This window comes from Camelus bactrianus, chromosome 23, assembly GCF_048773025.1.
Source record: "Camelus bactrianus isolate YW-2024 breed Bactrian camel chromosome 23, ASM4877302v1, whole genome shotgun sequence".
NCBI classification, from domain to species: Eukaryota; Metazoa; Chordata; class Mammalia; order Artiodactyla; family Camelidae; genus Camelus; species Camelus bactrianus.
The window spans coordinates 4,282,985-4,305,824 of NC_133561.1; the positions used below are offsets into that span (position 1 = coordinate 4,282,985).

A 22,840-nucleotide genomic window follows, 5' to 3' on the forward strand; every position below is an offset into this window, starting at 1 on the left:
TAATGTCCCCCTTCCCAGGGACTCAGGAGCCTGCTCTGTGGGCAGAGTGATCCAGAGACATGACATGTAACAAGTGTGGAAGCACAACGTGGATTCTTTCTTACAAAAGTTTATATAGTGAAAAGGAGCATTGGTTTTCTGCTTATTGGCTTAGTGTTTTGCTGAGCCCCCATAATAGCCTTAGGGCACTCTAAGGTAGGCAGTACTCCCTCCAGTTTAGGGAGGAGAGCAGTAAGGTCAGAGGAAGGAGTTAAGGAGATTTTGAAAAAAGTGGGGCACCAGGAATGAGCCCAGGTTTGTCTGATCGTGACCTGCCATCTTTACTTTGCATGTGAGACCTTAGCAGATGCTTGAAACCAATTCTTTCAGGAGACAGTGTGTTGTGGTACAAATTATGGTGCTTTGCAGGGTTCAGCTTTATTCTGGGAGCCAAATTTGAGCATGTAGAGGGTGGAGGGTCATTTATACTCTCACCAATATAATTTTCTTTCCAGACATCTGATAAGAGTCAGAGAGAAGGTTATCGAAACTCTTCTTACTTTCCAGGGCCTGCGCCTCCATCTGCCTGGGTGGCTCAGAGATGCCTGCGGCTTCCAAAACCATCCATCAGCTGGTAGCTTCTGCAGCCCCAGACATTTTTGATTCTCTTTCCAGGCAGTTTTCCCCTGTATCTTCTCAGGTATCCTGCTATCGATCCAGGCCCTTAAAAAAAGTAAAATGCTCGGAGTCATCTGCCCTCCTCCTTTTCCCTCACACTCAGCCTCTGGTCATCCAGCCAGCCTGTTGGCTCTGGAGCCAAGATCTCTCCAGGCACCGTCCGCCGCTCCGTCCGCACTGTCACGGCTCCTCACACAGCCATTGTCTCTTGCTTGGACATGTGTTCTGTCTGCTGACACTGCTGCTTTCTTCCAATACATTTCCACAGAATAGTAAGAATATTGTTACAAGTTTAAGAACCTCCATTTCCCACCAATGCATTTGGATAAAAGCAACAAACAAAAGTAATTTATGGGGCTTTCCATGGTCTGGGCCATGCTAACCTCTCTGACCTCAACTTACGCTGTGTTTTCTCTGAAGCACTGGGCTGCACCACTGCTTGATTCCTGTTCCCTGAAGGTATTGTGATGACTCCCAGCTTGGGCTTTCTCAGCAGTGTCCCCTTGGCCTTGTGTCGTCTCCACTTAGCTTTTGTCCTCCCTAAGGTCTAGGTTCATCTGTTAAATCCTCAAAGAAACATTTCTTAACAACCCAGTCAAGGGTCCTGACAATTGGGCTGCACCATCCAGCACCAGTGGTTCTGCAATATATTCATCTTTTTTTTTTAAATCTTCAATTATTTGTCTTTATCAGAAATTAGACTTATTTCCTTTTGCTTGTATAAACTATGTTAATGGAATGATGCTGAGTTTGTACAGTAAGTCTGGGACAAAAAACTTGATTGAAAATATAAAGTATAAAATTGATTTTAAATTCAATCCTATCCGAAGAGATGAACACTAAAGGGTCCTTTATAGGTTATCGGTCTCTCCTGTACCAGCCGTGTTTCATGTGTTGCCACACGTCCCTGAAACGTGTCTGAGAATGTTCTAGAGGTTTACATTGCAGATGCCTAAAGACAGAGTACAGTGACAGGGTTGATGTCGCATAAGTCTTCCTCTCTACGGGACCCAAGCAGAAGACATTATAGATGGATTGGTCACTTAGGAAACATGGCATGGCTGAGTCACATTTCATCTTATTTGGGACATTCACCCTAGGTAATTAGGAGCTGAATGACGAATTAGTCATTTAGTTCACTAGATTGTAAGTTTGGTTTCCTTTTGGTACAGGAAGGATGTAGAACCTACAACTTAAATTAACAAAGTGCTTTGAGGCAACTGGTTTCCTTCCTGAGTTTTCTCTTAAAACAAAAACATGCCTAATTCCACAGTTTTCTTGGAGAGGGCTTGTAGTATTTGATTTCTACAAAGTTGGGGGGAAGGGATGAGAAACATTATCATATTCCTGGCGCTACCTCTTATGAGGAGACAGACCATTGGTCAAGTTTTCAACTCTTTCCTCCCTAAGAGGCTGCCTCTGTGGGGAAGGGAGCTGGGTTAGATCAGCTGTTCTCAAACCCTGTGCCAGGGTTCCCTGCATGTCCCCGAACTCTCCCAGCGAGGTCACTGAAGCTGTGTCATTCTGTGACATTCATAATTGCAAAGAATGGGGCTAGATGCTATTAGAATAATGTCTGTTAAATGAAGTTTTGAGCTGAGTGAGTCTCATGACGAGTAAAAAGCAAAGGAAATGGCATATTTATTTTTATATGTTGGATCCTAAAAGTGCTGTTTTTTTGGATGCCAAAAAATACAAAATCAAAGATTTTCTCGAATGGTAGTACCTTCATTGCAATATTAATTCCTAGCTTAATCTCTTTGAGTATAAATAATCTGATGTGGGAAAGCTCTTACAAATCTTTAAAAAATTGAAGCCATGGGAGCAAAATCTGCATTAGGTAAATGTTAATGCAAATTATGTTTCCAGTAAATTTCTTTAGTTGAGAATGTGTCATTGACCTTCTGAAACTGCTCTTTAAACAAATGTTATTGATCAGGAAAACAGTTGTAATTTCCAGTGAAAAAGAGAAATAGTCATTTACCTTGGAGACCATTCTACATAGTTAGTGATATATTTGGCGCTAGCTTGCAAGCAATAAATACACCATCAATAGAAAGGTTAGTCAACTGCTCAGAGGAACCAGTCAGATACTTCTTAAGAGTGTTCTGATTCGCATATGCTAATATTTGTATATTACAAAGTCTTCTGAATTTCATCCTCTGTGAAATAGATATAAGTTCACCTTGTCATCTCTTAGGGGAGTTTTTTCAGTTCATTTTAAGCAGAGATTAAGCATTATGAATGTCAAAGGGTTATTATTTATGACAACGTTTTCCTGTTAATGAACATAATACCTTAATAGTACACTTTAAAAGTTGTATTCAAAACAGTTATTACACAAATATTACACAAAAAATGAGTCACTTTTGCTATGAGAGTAATTCCTGCCCCGTACAATGTGAAGTATCGTGTTAAGCTCTGTGTTTTCTTTTCTTTTTGGTGGCTAATTAAATCTGGCCCATTTCAGATGGAATAAAGTAATAAGCCTTATTTTATGCCTTACTTGATTTCCAGAAACTGTTGACCAGAGGCTGACTGTTTGGGCCTGGTCTTGTCACGTGGTGCTAACTAGCAAAATGTCCCTGTGGGAACATGTCACATGAGTGTAAATCAGCTTAAATTAGCTGATACTTACTTGGTGCCATTTCATATTTGACATGTGCAGAAACATGTAAATTAGCATTTATTTTACTAACTTCTTGATAGTAAAATAGAAATGCATTGTAAATCAGACCTTTTCTGAATAGAATTGAGATGTATATATATTTTTATCAACTCTAAATATGAATTTGTCTTTATATAATAGTGTGTCAAGGTAATATTTTATTGGTTACACACTTCACTTTTGAGAATTGAATAAGATAATTAAAGAAAAAATCAAGCAAAAAATAAATTGCAGAGGGGCAAGATCTCCACCTAGAAAGTGCTTTAGGACTGAATTCAGTAGCTTTTTATTAACATCCATTATTTCCTCTGAGCTGGAACTTCACTTGGATGATTTGCATGGGCAGTGTCTGAAAGGTGATTTGTCACCCTGGAGACTCTGAGTCTAGTGGAAATACAGTTGCTGCTCAGAGAAGTGGTAGCCACTCAGGGCATCAGCGGACTTTTATTAATGAGCTCGACACTACTCGAATTGACCACATTCTCTCGCTTAAAATTCTTCATTTGTGTCTTCAGAGTCTTCAGTGTAGTATGAATTCCTTGGTGTCGTATACAAAGCAATTTATAGTTTGTCATGTCTCATGACTTCACTGGTTTTATCTTCCTCTGTTCCTGTCTTCCTCTCAAGGCTATCCTGTAGCCGGATTGCACTGTAGTAAATGCTTTTCACAGTTGAGTTTTTAATGCAAGATTCTATTTTATCTTCTTTGCACCCAGTAGAAGTTACTTTGACCTGTTTATGACTTCATTTTGGGGCTTTTCCTATCAAGAATACTCTTTTTTTTTTTCTTTTTTAAAGTAAACTTATGATTAAGATGGAAAAGTGCAAATAAAGAGGAAAGTGGAATAGATATCATACTTTTTGTTTGTTTTTGAAATTTTAAGCCTTAACAAAGGAGGAGGAAAAGGGACTATGATCCTTAGAGCTAATGACCTTATTCTATGATTTTAGTACTAGGAATGGAGCAAAAATATATTTAGAAGGGATCTCTGATATCAAGATAGGACTCAGAAAGCCAATGTAAGTCACTGGTTTTAGTATTTCCCATATTCTAGTAGTAAATATTATTTAATACTTCCCAGCTTTAAAGTCAGAAAAGTTTACATGAAGAGTGACTGACACGTACACGGGGGCTGTGAGCTTGCGATGGGTACGCGGGGGCACCAGTGCACACACTCCATAGGTACACGCACACACGCATACTCTTTTTATGTCTTCTTCCTCTTCTGTAACATTTCATTAAATCACATATTTTCTTAGCAGTCAGTCCTCAGCCCTTTCGTTTCACTTTATATTTTTCTCCTAGGACTGTATCACATATTTTAGCTATATTTTCTGTAATCCCCTAAACATTTCAGGGTAGTGCGGTATCTGTGTGTAGATGAGCTAAAATCCAGGCATGGCTGATAAGCATGTGAAGGATTCTCATCAGGGACCCGTTACCAGGTTACCACCAGTTTCAAGCATCAATATCTGTGTCATAAGTTTTACAAATTAACGTAAAGGGAATTAAAGATAGTTTTCAAGACGTGTAGTTGGCAAGAGAGTGTTGTTTCTGCCTCTGCATAACTGGATTGTAAGCATGCGATGCGCACAGCAGCCTAACCCTTTATGGAAGGGGTGCCTCAGGTCTGCAGACCCTTGCGGACTCGTTCCTACTCTGAGCATTTTGTGATCTGATTCCACAGGCTGGTTCACAGAACCTGCCCTTGGTACATGTTCAGATTTCCCTTGGGGTGAACCTTTTTGTCGGTGTATTTGTTGTTCTGCACAGAAGGACGCGAGAACAGCAACCCCTTGGATCTTACAGAACAGGGGTTAGCAAGTGTTTTGTGTGGCAGAATTTGATCTATGATTTGCTCTGACTGTCCTTGGCAGCAAGATTGTTAGGGCGGGGGTCTGACACCCCAGCTTTTCATCTTTACTATGGAGGTTGCAAAAGTGCACCAGAAAGAATCCAATCATTGTGACCAGACTAGTGGCCTTAGGCCAGTTTCTATGGCTTTAACTGTGTTCTTTACAAGTTAGCTGTTTTTGTGACATTTTCTCTTAGATTCCTCAAACTAAATATGTCCAAAAGCAAATGTGTGCTGTGTATCCCCCCGCGGTCGTCCATCACTGAAATAGCAGCTAGTGTCCATGCTTTTGGGCAGCCCTGGAGAATAGAGTCATTCTTAACACCTCCTGTTCTGTTACACGATGCCCAGTAAAAATAGTCCCATGGGCTTTATCTCTTAAATGTCCTATAAGTCGTCTTCCCACTTCTGTTTCTCTCAGTCATCACCTCACTCATCTAAACTATCACAACATCTTTTTTTTAATATATTTTTATTGAAGTGTAGTCAGTTTACAATGTTGTGTCGACTTCTGATATATAGCATAATGCTTCAGTCATACATGAATATACATATATTTGTTTTCATGTTCTTTTTCACCATAAGTTACTACAAGATATTGAATGTAGTTCCCTGTACTATGCACTATGAACTTGTTGTTTATCTATTTTATATGTATTAGTTAGTAGCTGCAAATCTCAAACTCCCAATTTATCCCTTCCCACTCCCTTCCTCCCCGGTAACTGTAAGTTTTAGTATGTGTGCTGACGAAGTGAGCACAGCATAAGTTTGTTTTCTATGTCTGTGGGTCTGTTTCTGTTTTGTAAATAAGTTCATTTGTCTTTTTTTTTTTTTTTGGATTCCACATATGAGCAATATCATATGATATTTTTCTTACTTTCTGGCTTATTTTACTTAGAATGATGATCTCCATGTCCATCCATGTTGCTGCAAATGGCATTATTTTATTCTTTTTTATGGCTGCGTGGTATTCCATCATATAAATATACCACAACTTCTTTATCCAGCCATCTGTTGATGGACATTTAGGTTGTTTCCATGTCTTGGCTATTGTAAATAGTGCTGCTGTGAACACTGGGGGGCATGTTATCTTTTTGAATTATATAACCTCTTGATAGCAACAGCCATGTAACTGGTTTACCTCTTTCCACTTTGGTTCCAACCAAACATTCATCTCATGGTGATCACAGTGACTTTTGGGAAATGTAAATGTGACTGTGTCACCACACACTTGCTTGATGCTTGTTTAAGATCTTCCATGTGTTGTGGGGTGAATACAGAACTCCTTCATATGTTGTAACTTTCCTGCGCCTTTATGGTTTCCCTCATCTTTCCATTCTCATCTCACAACCTTTATTTTTCCTCTGCTCAGAAGTCCTGCTTTTTTTTTTTTTTCCTACTTCCTCCATCAGACTAACCTCCCTCTTCCCTAGAATGCTCTACCTTCTCTGCCAGGTAAAGCTGACTCATCTTTTTTATGTTAATGTAAAATAACATTTTTTTTGAATCCTGATCCCTGATTAGATCAAATTCAATTATGACAGGAAATCCTAGCACTGGAGGACTCTCCTTTGTCTGTTTACGTCTATTTTCATCACTTTCTGTCTCTTCCACTGCACTTTAACCTCCATCAAGGAAGTTGTCAGTTTTTCTACACCTTTTCCTCCCCTAGTACCTAGTACTGTGCCCAACTTAGTAGCCCTCAATAAATAGAACAGATAAATGTGAAACCTTTTCAAAAGCGTATGACCTACAGCACGGCAAAAACAAAATTACAAGCACTTTATTGAAGCTTCGGGAGAGAAAAATCCTAAAAGTTCTCCAGAAAGCAAGTAGTAATGAGTAAGTTTTCTTTTATTGGTAAGAATGTAAGACGATTAAGTTTCACGTTGTCTTTACTGTCGTATCCATGGTTTTTTTTTTAATACGGAAGTAACTTAAATAGCTTTCTACTGGTGAGACGGGTCCCCATTTTTTCTAGTAAGGGTTTAATTTCTTAATATTTAGTCTTCTGAAATGGGAATGTCAAGGACATGATCCTGATTTTACTTGATTCTTGACCTCACCATGTTATTTATTCCTTTTGACTGTAATGATTTTTCTCCGAATTTTCACCAGTTTAATCCATTTGATCATCTGTTGCCTTGTTTGTCTATTTCCTTCACAGTTGATAGTAGAAAATACATTTTGCATTGACATGCAGTAGACATTTTAAAGTAAATGATTATGGATGACTATGAACACCCTCTCAGCATATAACCTGAGGAACGTAGAACGAAACACTGCATGTGACTGGAAGTTCCATCTTTCATGCCATGAATGGAAACCCCCCTCTTCCATCTGCGTGCAGTATATTAGAAATGGTCCATAGGCTGATGGGTCTATGAGTAATTGAGAGAGACTGTTCAGCATATGCTTTTATTTTGTTTAGGCCATTAACGATGAAAGGAGAGGAAATGGAATACACTGCACTTCAATGTAATTTTGTTAAAGGAAATATATTCTATAGGACTGGTAATGGACAGTGTGGAATCCCTTCAATTGAGGAATTTAATATCAAAAGAACACTTACCATTCTGTTGTGGTTGGTGTAGCGTGTGGTCTTAAATAATTTCTGGCTCTTACCCTGGTGATACTTCTTCACTAAGTGAGGGAAAGGAAAAAAAAAAGAGATTTAAAATACAAGAGTTAAGATGTTAGCTTTTCTAAATGGAGGTGTATTTAGCTAAAGAAATAAATACCTTAGTCTTTTTGTTTCTAAATTAATTAGAAATAAAATGTTTGGTATAATATGCATCATGGCTTCATGTATTTAGTGCAAAGTGGGTCTCATCCTTTTTTAATTAAGTGGTTATGAGTTTTGCCTGAGTGTTTGAATAGCTTCTTTAACTAAAATTATCCTTAGTAAGATTTAATGGTATTCCAGTGAACAAAAAAAGCAGAATTTAGAATTTTCTTACTGAGGTAAAATTTGGAGTCCTGCTTTCCACAGGACTCGCTCGCTTCTGGTGATCCACGTGTAAATAGCTGCGGTGCTTGTGCACGTGTTTGACCTACTCCCTTGGCTTCCCTGTGAGCAGGGACAGGACTCTTCTGTGCGTATCCAGCACTCGGCATGGCTGCCGTGGGCCCAGATTTATAAACTGTACTTTGTTAGATGTGCTCAAAGTTGAGATTTGTAGGAAGTCAGTAAAGAGCAAGGCATATTGATTCTTGTGTATCTATGGAAAGAATGAACGGAAGTTCAATCCAAAATGCCTATTTATGGCTTTTTAAGTACTATTAAATTGAGAGTAAGGGCAGAGATGGAGCACTTCTAAAATGTCACATTTTAAAATTTTATCTTTTGATCTCCATTTAAAAAAATCCCCCAAACCAAAACAAAATGAAAAAACTTCAGAGACTGACAGTTCACTGTTAAATTTCTTCAAGCAGCAGTAAATCCAGTGTGGTGTAATTCAGGGCATGGGCAAAGGTACAAAGTTACCCAAACCATTTAATGATTAAGCTAAACAGTTATTCAGAAATACTCAAAGTGCAAGCCCTGGGCTGATGTTCTCATGTTTCAGCTCATAAAACCCTAATACTTCAAGATATTCTATCAAAGAGTAAGAACTTTGGCAGATGTTTGGTTAATCTTATGAAAATTATTCTACTCTTGGAGATTCGCAGTCAACAGTAACTCATTAAAGGAATCTGAAAAGTCTTTTGCTGAATAAAATATACTCAACTCAGAGTTGCCAGAGGTATCTGACTGCAGACCGCTGTATCTACTGCCAACTCGGCTTTTCAAGGAACGTGTGTTGGAGATAAAGAGCTACAGACCAAGATGTCTTTGAAAAAATAGTTACAAAAATCCTTGGCAAAATTCAAATCAAAAGTGCATTTACATTAAAAATGAAAGCAGAACAAACAAAATACCAAACAAGCAACAGGATTCATGCTAGATATTATTACTTCAAGAGTTGGAAGGACTGGAATGATTTTGATTTCTTATTTATATCTTTGTTATTTATCTTGTAATAGCCAGTGAGTGCATAGTGCTGTTTTTTGGAAGCAAAAATATTAGAACTGTACAAAAATGACCATCAAGTAAAGTTTACCCAAGGAGTGTAAGTATGGTTTATTCTAGGTGCATATTAATAAAATACTTGGACATAATATCTTACAGAAATGATAAATTCAACATATCCAAGAATAAAATAATTTACATCCCTTTCCACCTGCAAAATTTTTTCTAATATTTCTTCTTATGCCATTATTATTTATTGCCTTCATTACCTGGTATCTACAGGTCATGTTGAAAATCAACAAATATTGGTTGAAAACCAAAGAAAACATTGTATCTCTCATGAGCTGTATTTGTTTCATATGGTTCTCATCATGTAGTCAGTTTGTTACCCTTACTGATCGTGGAAGTGTTGGATGATTTGAAATCCCGAGGGCATTTCTCTGTTTCTGGTGCGTGTTGGTGGTGATCAAGTTCGGAGGAGGAATTTAAGGATACGTTTGAGTAGCTGGCATTTTTCCGTTAATTTGCATAGTTTACGTGCATGTTCACTTGATTTTTAAAAACTTGCCAAAGTCCATACTGTAAAATTCCTCAAGGGTTTTTATTCTGTGACAGTGACCTGTAAAATAGACATGGTCACAGATGAGTATTCATATCAAATTATTTGCTTTAAGGTGGGAACAGCTGTGTAAAATATTGCTGAAAGTCCAGTTTGAGCTCAGTGTTGTAAATATTGACCACGATTATGCAAAAACATAAATATGTGCATGGCAGGACTTCTCTGCTTCTTGAAATTCATAGCATTTCAAAAAATAGGTATATTTAATTTTCATAAGATAGAAAATCCATGTTATATAAAATTAAATACCTATTTAAATAATAGCAGTGGATATGAGTTATGGTGTAAAATATAAAAAAAGAAAATTCTATTGGGATTTTTACAAAAATATTTAATATTTAAATCTGAAAAGATCACACTGTGATGACCTACTTCGTAGTCACATATGTCAGTGAGCTCTGTAGGTAAGTACCTAGATAAGAACCTATATGATACACATATATGCAGCCTTTTATGTAATTGCAGTAGAAGTTCTCAGTGATAGGTAGTCCTCACTAGCCCATATAAACATTTTGGCCCAGAAACAGTGCTCAACCTTTTCCCCTCTTACTGCGTTGCCAAGAATTGGTTGCCACTTACCGTAAATGACAATGGTGAACCTGCCAAAGGTCAGTGAATATGGCATGACTCTCTTTCTAAATAGTTAAAGATTATGGGTTTACCTTGCAAGTTGCCTAACTCTCCTTTCTGGAGCCCTCCACGCTTGCCCGTTTTCCCCCTTCCCTAGCAGTTGAGAGTTGCAGGAGAAAAGGTCGGACAGGATGACAGCTACTCATTAATCCATGGTGATTTTCCGCAGCTAACAACTCTGTTAGCAAATCCAAAGCAAGGAGAGTGGACAGGCTGTTTTCTCATCCTCACCCTCTCTCCATGGTCCCCGACTCTACTGTTAATAGTACATTTGTTTTTGTCCAGTGGAGAACAGAGGCTTTGTAACACTTCTGTGTGGATATTTGACCCTTACGTTTGACCCATTTTTCTGCTTCTGTTTATTTTATTCTGTGGCTGTGACATAAATGACACAATTATTGCGGAATTCCTTGAACGTTCTTACGTTGTCAGGCATTTCACTGAGCGTTAGCTCATTTAAATCTCATAATATCCAAATGAAGAAATTAATATTATTACATTTACTTTTCAGTTCAGAAGCATGAAGTTCAAAAAACTTAAGTAGTTTCCTTAAGTTAGCATTAACCAAGTTATAAGTTAAATGTTTGATTATTAATTTTTGGTATGATTGCTGGTAGTAGTGTTATAAAGCTGGGGTCAAAATCATTCACTTCAGATTTTAGAAACTTTTTTTGTGTAGACGAAGGTGTCATATGCATATCTGCATCTCTAATACACAGCACATAAGTAAACCATCGACAAAGGATTGTCTGTGAATAAACGTGACTTAGCGTTATGATATTAGGATGTCCTTTCCCCATTATGAAACGTTTAAGTAAAGTATTAGCACCTATTGGTTTATATAGGTCGTTTCTTTCTTACTTAAAATGTATAGGTATTTTTACTGTAAAGAATTTATAAGAAAATTATATTCATTTGCAACTTTCCATTTCATAGTTATTTACTGCAAATGAATCTGAGTAACTTGTATGCATATTAACTAAACAAAAAGCTAAATAGAACATGGTTAATACTGGTTTATTTTTATATATGAAATTGCAGTACACTGTTTAACTGCAAATGTTTAGGCGGGGAATACAGGCTAATAAACAAAAATTCGTTTGCAATGAGATACATACTAAAATCAAATATTTTAAATTAGCTTTTTTTCCCTTAAATATTACTGCCCAGTCCCAAGACAATATTAAATGTGATTACTAGAAAATTTAATGGTAACAGAGTGTTTACTAATATCTACCAGCTCTGATTTAAAAAAAAAATCCTGTATTATTAAATTCTTCTGCTACTTTCAATTGAGGATATAATTTAAATAGTTTAACTTGGGCTTTGACTGACTAAAAAGATGTATCTCTTTTACAAGAAGACAGACTAGGATATTTTGATTATGAATGTGCCGTATTTGAGCACGTTCTTAGATTTATATTATTAGAAAATCTGTGCCCATCATTAAAACCTCTTCTGGGTACAGACACAAAATAATAATTAACTGAAATTCATCAATTATGATCAGGGAGAAGAGGCAGTTTTCATTTAATAATGGCTCCAGAGACATCTGTGAAGGAAGTAAGATAACAATCTATATTAAAATGGATTATAATCATTGAATAGCCTCAAATCCTTATATAATACATTGAAGCATTCACAGTTCTAGGAAAAATAACTAACATATAAGTGAAATATTAATGTTTTTGCATCATGGGAATCAAAGATTTTTCAGTGCCAAAACTGTCTTAGCCTCAAGAATTGCATAATAAAGTAACAATAAACTGTCCATGTATCTACATATCCTGAAGATACACTCTTTCCATTCCTTCATGGAAGTAGCTGAATTGTTGTTTAGAAAGATGGTTTATATGCAGAATATAAAGATAACCTGTATCTGAATGTTTAGCATAGAGCGGAGATACCCGCTTTCATGTTTCTTTACAACATCCCTACCTGTGTCACCTGTAGCCAGAATAGTACTGTGATAAGTTGGCAGATTCTCTTAACGTTCTCCACGTGTTGCGTATAAATACTCTGTAACTGGAATCAGGAAGTGATGCTGCGGCCATATCACGTGATGAGAGTAGCTGGGCTCTGCCTTTTTATTAAATTTCCCTAAGCATTAATAGTTGTTTCATTTTCTTATCATTTTAGGGGTTTTCATATCAATTTAGAGAGCACTAAGGTATACCAAGTTGTTTAAGTATAAGGACTTAATAAATTAATTAATACATGTGTGAAAGGCTCACATGATTTTCTCAGGTCAAGTAAATGGCATTTTACGTAAGGATTATAAAAAATGATTGTAAGTATGGATTGAACTACAGCTATACCAAGGAAATTACATGCCTTGGGTTGTAATATGGTTTATTCAGCAGTGTTTATTAAGATTTATATAGGTTGTGATGTGTTATCATTTACATGGTTTGGTAAATTGAAAAACATAGTCACAGTATTTTGTAGCTCCTCTCATGAAGAGATGGAGTCTACTTCCACACTCCTTCAACATGGTATGATCTTGTGACTTTCTTTGGCAAGTAGAATGGAGCAGATAAAAGCTAGTCTTAAGAGGACTTGCAGCTGCCATGCCTGCCCTGAGACGATAAGGAAGCTGGATGAGTTGATTGGAGGCTGGGAGGTCACGTGGAGAAAACCAAGGCACCACAGCCAACAGTGGTCCCTGCCATAGAGTGCAGGAGTGAGGCTGTCTTGGACCCTGCATTCTGGCCCATCCCCAGCTGAACACAGCTGCCTGAGTGAGCCCAGAAAACCAGAGAAGCTTCCCATGCAACCCACAGAATCATGTGAGATGATACGTTGTTACTGTTTTAAGCCACTACGTTTGGGGGAGTTTGTTATGCAGTAATAAAAAAATTGCAACGTATGCATGGAATAATTTTTGGAGTTTATTTGTATGTACTATTTGAGTAGGGTTTAATTAGGTGTTTATTTGTTTATGTAGCAGTTAGTTACCAGGTAGTTGCTATGCGCTTTGTTTAAGTGTTGTAGGAAATAAAAATATAAATTAAATATAAATACTGTCATAGAGATTGATAATAGTTGAGTAGGGGTGAAAAATGTTGAACACTAAATATAGATACTTTTGTAAAGTGTAGCTATCTAAGACGTGAACTCATGCATACTCTAGAAATTCATCAGAAGCACTCTAACTTGGGGTTCAATGAAGGCTTCATGCAGGAGGTCATATTGGAGGTAGGGTTTCAAAAAATGGGAATTATTGTAGGAATTGGGGAAAGTGGGCTTTCAGTTGAAAAGATCAGATTGGGCAAAAAGTAGACATGGGGGTGGAGGTTCTATATTATGATAAGTAAACAGTCTAAATAGTAAGTAAAGTGGAGATAAATGAGAGGAAAGTGGGGAAAAAGAAAAAAAAAACAGATTTGATCCAGAGGCTGCATTCTGGTTAATTCTATATGCACCACGTATCTATTGCTGATAACAAACTACCCCCAAACCCAGAACTTTGTTGCGTCTCACAATTGTGTGACTGATGACTGGGGCAGTTTTTCTGTTGTTCTGTGATTTCTGTTTTGGCTTCGGTCGTGTGACGGCCTCATTGGAACTGGAGAGTCCAAGATGGCGGCACTCGCAGGTCAGGCTGCTGCTGCTGGCTGGCAGCTGGGACGTCCTGGTTTTCTCTGCGTGGCCTCTCATCCTGCAGTAGATTGTCTGGGGCTGCTGCACAGCACAGTGGTCTCGGACTTCCAAAGAAGTGAGAACAAGAGCTTGATGGCCTCCTAAGGTCTAGACTTTGCAACCCACGTAACATCAGTTCGGCAATGTTCTGTTGGTCCAAACGGTCATTAGCCCAGTTCAAATTCAAGGACAAGGAGAAACAGACAGCACACTGCAGTGGGAAGGACAGCCGTGTCATGTTGCAAGGGAGGCTGGACATGAGGAGACTTGACGTGCTGGCAGCTGTTACAACAATCTGTCACACCATGAACTAGAAAGCTCCTCAACAGTGAGAATGCAGTTGTTCTTTTAAACCTGAGATTGATATATCCAAGCTGTGTTTAAAGACTATGAATATGGCCCTTATGAGTGGGTTACATTGAAAGGATAGACTGAAGATCAGGCAGCGAAATAGGAGACTGTTCTGGTAGTTCAGGTCAAGATAATACATGTCTGAATTCGGAAATAATCATTTTCAGTCCTTAAAAATAAATAAATTATCTTTTTTTTTCCTCATTCTATTTTCTACGGAAGAGTGGAAGTTACTCGAAGTTGTTTACATTCTCGGATGTAAATTATTTTAAATAAAATAAACAAAGCTTATTCCACAGAAATGTCCATTGTTGTCAAACAATTGTTCTCTTTGTTTGTATGAAGGCTTCTCCTGAACAGCCTTGGAATTAGCTTGGCTGTTATATTGCGTGGGGGCAGCTGAGCAAATACGCTAACATAAGGCAACCCATATGACCTGTCGGCTCACACAGAATTCCTCAACCTAGAACGAGGCAGTTGTGCTGAATTGTTCTGGAGACGTGGAGTTAACAAAACGGAAAAAGAAAAAAGAAAAAAAAAGAAGTATCTGCCTCTGAAGCTAAAGGATGACAAATACCCAGCTGTATCTCTTCTGTCCCCTGGTTCATCTACCTGTGTGCCTGCCCATCTACCTGACTATCCAGTGGCTTACCCTCTACCTTAAGAAAAAGATTTAAGATAACTGAATATTTATGAGATGTAACTTAGGCAACTATGTAGATATCTTAAAGGCTAGAAAAGGAATTTCTAGAGTTTAAACATTAAATGGCACTTTTTCTCGATCTGCATAATCAAGCGATGTCTGCTTGTTCTGCATAGAAGCTGGAAGGAGGACTCAGATATTCAGAAGCCTACAGCGATTTTTTTTGACAGCTTTATAGAGGTGTAATTTACATACCATAAAATTCACTCATGATACGTGTAAAACTCAATCGTTTAAATATATTTTCAGAGCTCTGCAATAATCACCACGACCCAATTTTAGAACATTTCCATCACGTGTTCCCGCCATCAATCCCAAGCAACCGCTAATATGCTGTCTCTTATCTGGACATTTCAAATAAATAGAATCCTACACTATGTAATCTTTGACATCTGGCTTCTTTCATTCAGCATCTTTTTGTAGCTTATGTATAGTGTAATGTGCATCAGGACTAGGATCCTTTCTGTGGCTGACTTTTTGTGTTGCAAATCTCATCTCCCTCCAATCTGGCATAGCCTTGCTTTTTTTTTTTTTTTTTTTAAGCTAGTAGCAGTGCTATTTCTAATGCTGTTTTAACAATTCTACTTTGGGAACATCTTGTAACAATTTCTGTGCTGCTCCCTTGCTTTCGTACCGTCAGTTGCTTTGTACAGATAACTGATCTACTAAAGAACTCCCTTTGAGGGTCGCCTGGCAATAATTAACTCCTTAAACCTTTCCTAAATACAGGTGGCCCTATTTATCCACAGCTTCCACTTTTGTAGATTCAACCAATCACAGATCGAAAATATTTGGGAAAAAATTTTCCAGAAAGTTCCCAAAGACAAAACGTGAATTTGCTGCATACGAGCAACTATTTATGTAGCATTTGCATTTTATTTACAACATTTACATAGTACTTAAATTGTATTAGGTACTGTAAGTAATCTAGAGATGATTTAAAGTATACAAGGGGGAGGGTATAGCTCAAGTGGTAGAGTGCATGTAGGTTCAATCCCCAGTACCTCCTCTAAAAAAGTAAACCTAGTTGCCTCACCATTCACAAAAAATAAAATAAAATAAAAAGTATACGGGGGGAAGTGCATAGGTTATATGGAAATACTGTGCCATTTTATGTAAAGGACTTGAGCATCCGCAGATTTTGGTACCCATGGGGGTCCTGGAACCAATCCCCTGTGGATACTGAGGGATGTCGGTGCACACACACGAAACATATACACATGTATATGCCATGTGTATATAGTTAAAAATATCTCTTTGATAAAAAAAAGACTATTGACTATCGCTATTGTGACAGGGAATCAGCAGCTTCTCTGGTCTCTATGTTTCCTTGACATGCATTCAAAAAGTTTGTGTAAGTCACACATGAAATTCAGTCTATTCATTTTACATGCTGTTCAAACTTACTTTGTGATCTTTCAGCTATAGTTTTTGGCTGCTAATCAAAATAAGACTGTATCTGTTTGATGTCGGAAAAAAACTTTAAAAAATTACCGTATCCCAAACAATATCGTGCAATGTAAGACCCCAGCTGCTGAGTGGCTTTATGAAAGGTGCTTTGGCTTGCAGAAGAGTGTTGATGAGAAGAAATGTGCCCAATTTGAAGTTTTTATTTGTAATGTACGTTTGTTTCTTTAGCATTTGTGGAATCCAGCATCTGGAACGAATAGGAAAGAAGCTGAATCTCTTTGACTCCCTGTACTTCTGCATTGTGACATTTTCTACTGTGGGCTTTGGGGACGTCACTCCGGAAACATGGTCCTCCAAGCTTTTTGTTGTTGCCATGATCTGTGTTGCTCTTGTGGTCCTACCTATACAGGTAAACACGAGCATGTTCAATTTTATAAAGATGTGTAAAGTTTTATGAAATCAAACCTTCCACATTTAATTAAAAAATACAGAGTGGCTGATTAATCTAACAGTAATATATTCACATGTGCTATTATTCCATCTAGTCGGTTAATTAAAATTTTCTTAGAAATGGCTCTTGATATTATATTAGAAACACTGAGTTTTTTTTTCCTCCAGTCACCATTGATAGCTCACATTTTATTTCAATCCTTTAAGATGCATTCTTTCAAATACAGAGTGTGTAACTATGTTAATTCCAGGACTGTAGGACAGTATAGTTTTTAATTATAGAATGATAGCTCAAGGAAATAAACTTGTGAAGAGTTGATTTCTCTTGATTCTTGAAAATAAATCTAAAAGCCATATGTTGTAATGAATAAAAATTGATTGCATATGTTGGACAACTAAAACAAAATCTGAAGATGAAACGTTGCTACTATGCAGCATTTTGGAGAATGGATAAGGACACAGTAGAGGGATATAAAATGAGACTAAAGTTACATAGAGGCAACCTTCAGCTTTTTTCTACCATGAACTCTGGGTGTCCATGGGAGGGCGGGTCAGAAACAGGATATGGCCAATACAAATCAAACTTGTGTATTTCATTGTACGGCCATTGGCCACAGTGTGTCTAAATACACTTTACGCAGGGATAAAAATGATCTTCCTGCCCCTGACCAACCATGCAATGTCATCCTTAATGACACCCCTCCCCTATACTCTCTACCTCCCTTACGTACCAGCTACTATATACCCAGAATGTGGCCTTGCGTGTCTGGTAAGGGTGTCCCCCACTTGCATGAGATGTAGGCTGAAGTTGACAGAAGAATGTGGGAGAAATTCCAGTGATTCTTTTCTCTTTGACTCAGTGCATAATGTACATAGCTCCATATTCTACTGGACTTAACGCAGAGACATATACCTTACTGCCCAGTTACGATTTCATAGGAAAATCATATTGATATGTTTCCTTAAAGACCTGAAGGCCATGGAAGGCATTAGCAGGCTCTACAGCAATCCTACAAAAAGTCTCTTGTTGAACGGAACAGTGATCATTTGAAATGCAAAGAGTTTCGTCTAAGAAATTGAGCATGCGTAGTAAACAATAGATGCGTTGCATTGATTTTTATTTTCATGTCCAGTGTTTTTCACTCACATGTGGAAAATGCATTACAGTTTGAACAGCTGGCCTATTTGTGGATGGAGAGACAAAAGTCAGGTGGAAACTACAGTCGACACAGAGCTCAAACGGAAAAGCATGTTGTTCTGTGTGTCAGCTCACTGAAGATTGATTTGCTCATGGACTTCTTAAATGAATTCTACGCTCATCCAAGACTGCAGGTACCTTTAAATGGGTCATACCTGCTAACACATTGTCAAAGTCATTGATGGTGCCGCCTGTGTTCTGAAGGGTTTTTATTTACGCACTCAAATTTAGAAAGAGTAAATGAAGAATGACAGATAGAACAAGGCACATAGGACAAATGCTCAAGGGAAACACAGTATTTTAAGTTTCCTTCTGTATCTATACTGAAAGACAGATGGAACTACATTTCTGCTACAAAGACAGGTTTTCTTTGAATTAAAACGATTGCTTTTTTTTTCCTCCCTTGGGTAATGCATAAACGATATTTCTATGAAACAGTCAAATTTAACATAAAATATAATAAAACAATGAAAAATTCATCTCAATATCATCTGCTCACTTGGATATTTCAGAGTTTTGTCAAGTGATGCTGATGAAAGTGTGGAATCTGGAAGTTCCATTCTTTTCCTTTTGTTTCCTGGAACGTAACTAGGTCTAATTTACAGTGTTAATGCAGGAACATAATTTGGACAATAACTAGCTGAATTGAGATCGTTAATTCAGAAAAATCTCTTTTTCTGTGTATGCAGAAAAAGCCCCCAGGCGCTTCTTGCCTTTGCCGCGGCGCCGCGCTGGGGCAGATGCAGGTGACCTCCTTTCCTGCCTAATGCACTTAGCGCAGCACAGATGGCAAAGAGCTACCTGAGTTTCTTGTATTTCCTCGAGAAATCTGTGTCAACAGGCTGGACAGTCCTGAGGTCAAGACAGTACTAAGTACATCTAATTATCTCTCACTCATATAAAGAGAATTTTTTCCATGAATATTTTAGAGCACTTTTTAAATACTGTTTTTTGGATTTAAAAATATCTAAGTGGGGGGAGGGTATAGCTCAGTGGTAGAGTGCATGCCTAGCATGCATGAGGTCCTGGGTTCAATTCCCAGTACCTCTACTAAATAAATAAATCTAATTACCTCCCTTCATTAAAAAAATTTAAAAAAAAAATTTAAAAAATCGAAGTGATACTTATGTAATGCATTCTTTTGTTTTTGTATAAATCAGTTTGCATGTTTTGGAGGAACTACATATTTATTTGTTGGGTATGTTATTATTAATATTAAATAATTTTGGATGCTTGTTATAACCCACAAAGGAACTCTATTTTGGGGAAAATTTGATCCCCCCAAATTTTGATCCCTAGTGATTTATTTTGTCTAACATTAATATGGAGAATTCTTCAAAGTCCAGCAATTGTCACTGGATGTATTTTAGACTGATAAAGTGGTGACTGTTATCAGATCATTTGAATTCCTGTAGATCAGTTGTTTTATACCATTTTGTCACTAAGAGTAACTTTGTATTTTCCCCCAAGGACCATTATTTTGAACTATTTTGATCTCAAACATTTTTGTATGCTTTGTCTGTATTTTCAATAGGTTTGTGAGTCATTTTCTATTCAGATATTCATCAGAAATGTTTCCACTGTGATCAGTTTACAATAATATACATCACCATCAGAGTTTTTATTCTAAAAGTAACAATCTGATGTATGAATGGATCCTTCAGCACTTCTGCCTGGAATGCAATTTATACTTTAGAATCAGCCTGAAATCATAACTGAAAACTTCACAGGCTGGAAACGTGTGTTGAGTCTAAGTGCTGATTGCCTCCTCTTCATGGTACTAACAAGATTGAAGAATTCCAGCCTGAGTCCATTGCTTGTGAGATTTTTACATGTCTTTTATGCTTATTGCAGTGGCGTGGTATTTAACATATGCCCAGGTTTTAAATGCCAACTTTTATTTGTTAGCAGGAGTTCATTTCTATTTTATCTTATTTCAAGATGTTCTTAGATACTCTCTTTGCCTACCTGGTGTAAAACGAAGCATTATTGTTTCTACCCCTTGGCTCACTGTGTTTGGAATAGGATTATTATGTGGTGATTCTGTGTCCTACTGAGATGGATGTGCAGGTTCGGAGAGTACTTCAGATTCCAATGTGGTCGCAAAGAGTTATCTACCTTCAAGGTTCAGCCCTGAAAGATCAGGATCTTTTGAGAGCAAAGTAAGTAGCTCTGTCTTCCATCTTGCAGTGTTTTCATATTTTTTCTCTCTTCCAAATCATAGCAATTTTCAGTGTTGCAGGATGTGTTTCAGTATTTTTGAATACGAACTTGTGCGTTAGCCCCACTGCCGATTAAATTGAAAGGTTAAAAATAGGAAATCAGCATATCTGCTCCTCGTTCTCCATGCCTGGTGTAATGATTCCAAGCTATTGGGGGTGAGCTGAGCTATCCAGTCTCACTGCCAGAGTCGTCTCCAAGTCCCTGGATACTGTGTATATTCTGCAAATAAAAATCTTGGGCTGAACGTTATATGAAATGCCATAGCAGTTTGAATCAGGGTTTACATTTTAAAGAGTTCATATTGTGCACTGGGCAGGTAACATTTGTGTTGCATGGCGTCTGAGATGAAAGACTCTCTGGGGGCTGGAGGTCTTGGAAAGGGCTCAGAGGTCTCAGTTGCTCTCTTCTCGTGGCACAGGTGCCAGCCCACCCAGCCTAAAGGTGGCATAGTCTTACACGTTTGTCACAGGTCAACGGGGGCCCCTCCACAGGAGCCGAGCGAGAGTGTGGCTGGTTAGACTGTAGACACGAGGGAATCGGGGCGTCTGCAAAACAACACCCTTAGTTTCAGAAGCCAGACGAGATCCCTAGCAGAGGTGGCCTCGCTCGATGTTTTCTTTTGCTTTTCAAGTTTTAAACATGCCTTCGTGTTTATCCTTGAGTTGTCCCACACACTCTTTTAGATGTAAAGGTCTCTTCCATGAATTTCCTAGCACAAGTGTTTTATCTTCGTCATTGTTTTGCTTTTTTCCAGATGGCCTGAGTACGTGAGTTAGTGTGCGCCCGGGTGCATGTTCTCTGTGTTTGTGTTTGTGTGTATGTGGGGGAGGAAACGAACGGAAGAAAATTCCCAAACTCCTTTTGCTGCTTAATCCTGCAAAAGATGACTAGATAGCCCATGACAGAAAAGTTGACATTACTTTTGATTTACGTAATAGGTCAATTTAACTGCGATTTTAAAAATAACTTAATAACCTCCGAAACAAAAAATTCAGTAGCAGTTATCAGAATATAATGAATAGCACATAACTGGAAAGTGAGAGGTCTTTGAGAGGCTGTTAGTGTTCGTGGTGGATTAACGCTTCCCGTGTGCTCAGTGTGCCCGTCACAGTGCTGTAGTGGGTCACGTTCTCCCGGGGCCACACGCCAAACACAGCGCTGGGTGTCTGCTAGCTGCTTGCCATCCGTCCTCATTACTTGGGACCTGGAAAGAAATAGTTGCATGGACACTAATATAATTTGGATCTTTATTTTCATCTGCATAGATAATCAGTATGCTTAATTTATTGTAATGAGTCGAGTTCTTCACAGGATAAGAATGGGTGGTGCTCATATTATGCTCAACATGAGTTTGTGTGATAAATGAAGGCTTTTGACTACCTAATAAGTTAACCTAAGCTATTAAGATTTAGCCATTCGTATCTTAGCTAGTTACTGCCTAGGATTAGCACAACTTGTTTAGTGTGAATAGTATTAATAATGGTTTCTTAGCAAAATCAGTCACATTTACAAGAAGCATTCCTCCGAAGGAATGAAACAGGAGAGTGTGGATAATTAAGAGGTCATAGGGTCGTAGAGGTCGTAATTCTCAAAAAGCTGGGTTAAAAAAGAGGGTAGAGGCACAGAGTATCCATTTTTATGTTCGTTTCTTATCCTAATATCACATAAAGATTTGGGACTTACCGTTAACAAATACATTCTTCAACACACTTCCCCACGCAAGAAACAGGGAGTAGCTTTCTCCAGGCCAGTTCCAAAGGTCCGTTGCATGAGTTCTGAAATACTCTGTTGAAGATGATGTGTAGAAAATGTTGTACAATGTTCGTATTATCTTAATAACCGTGGCTGCTTCACATTTTCCCAGAACTGTTTGGTTTGGTCTAATTCCAAGGACTTTCATCTTTTTTCTCCATAGAAAATATTTTGGAGAAAAATTTCTCTTATCAGGATGAACCAGAAAGATAAATAATGTCTCCTTTTGAAAATAGACAGTTCTGTGTTTTTAGAACACTATTTATCAAGCACTGAAACGGGCTTACTGTTTAGTACATTGAAGAAATGTAGAACTTTAGCATGAAGGGCAGGGGTTTGGAGCAAGAGGACGATTCATCTCTAGGAAATATAAATGTACTGAGCAACTTTGTTTCCTCTCTTTTACTTTTATTGAGGCCTTGCAGCCAAAACGCAATCAGTCAAAACGAAAGGCTAATACAGCTCCCTTCATTTACACAAACCACATATACGAAAAAAATACATATTTTATGATAAAAGAGAAAATAAAACTTGGCTTTTTCAACTCCTATCATTATAAACTGTTGAGTTCTATCACCAGTTCAACAAGTTATTTTGTTCAGAGTCAAATACAGCCATGATCTGCTAGAAATCCAGCCTTCACTCAAGATTAAGGCTGTTCGTGGTTTA

At 37.9% G+C, this 22,840-nt stretch overlaps 1 protein-coding gene across 2 annotated transcripts in view; it reads left to right on the plus strand.

Moving 5' to 3' along the window:
* Positions 1 to 22,840, plus strand: part of KCNT2 (potassium sodium-activated channel subfamily T member 2) — a 282,806-nt gene that overhangs the window by 124,840 nt on the left and 135,126 nt on the right. For both annotated transcript variants that reach the window (XM_010974039.3, XM_074351598.1), the window contains exons 9-11: positions 16,777 to 16,957; positions 18,166 to 18,330; positions 20,222 to 20,358. In XM_010974039.3, the coding sequence (XP_010972341.3) occupies positions 16,777 to 16,957; positions 18,166 to 18,330; positions 20,222 to 20,358 (483 nt within the window). The remainder of the gene's footprint in view (positions 1 to 16,776; positions 16,958 to 18,165; positions 18,331 to 20,221; positions 20,359 to 22,840) is intronic.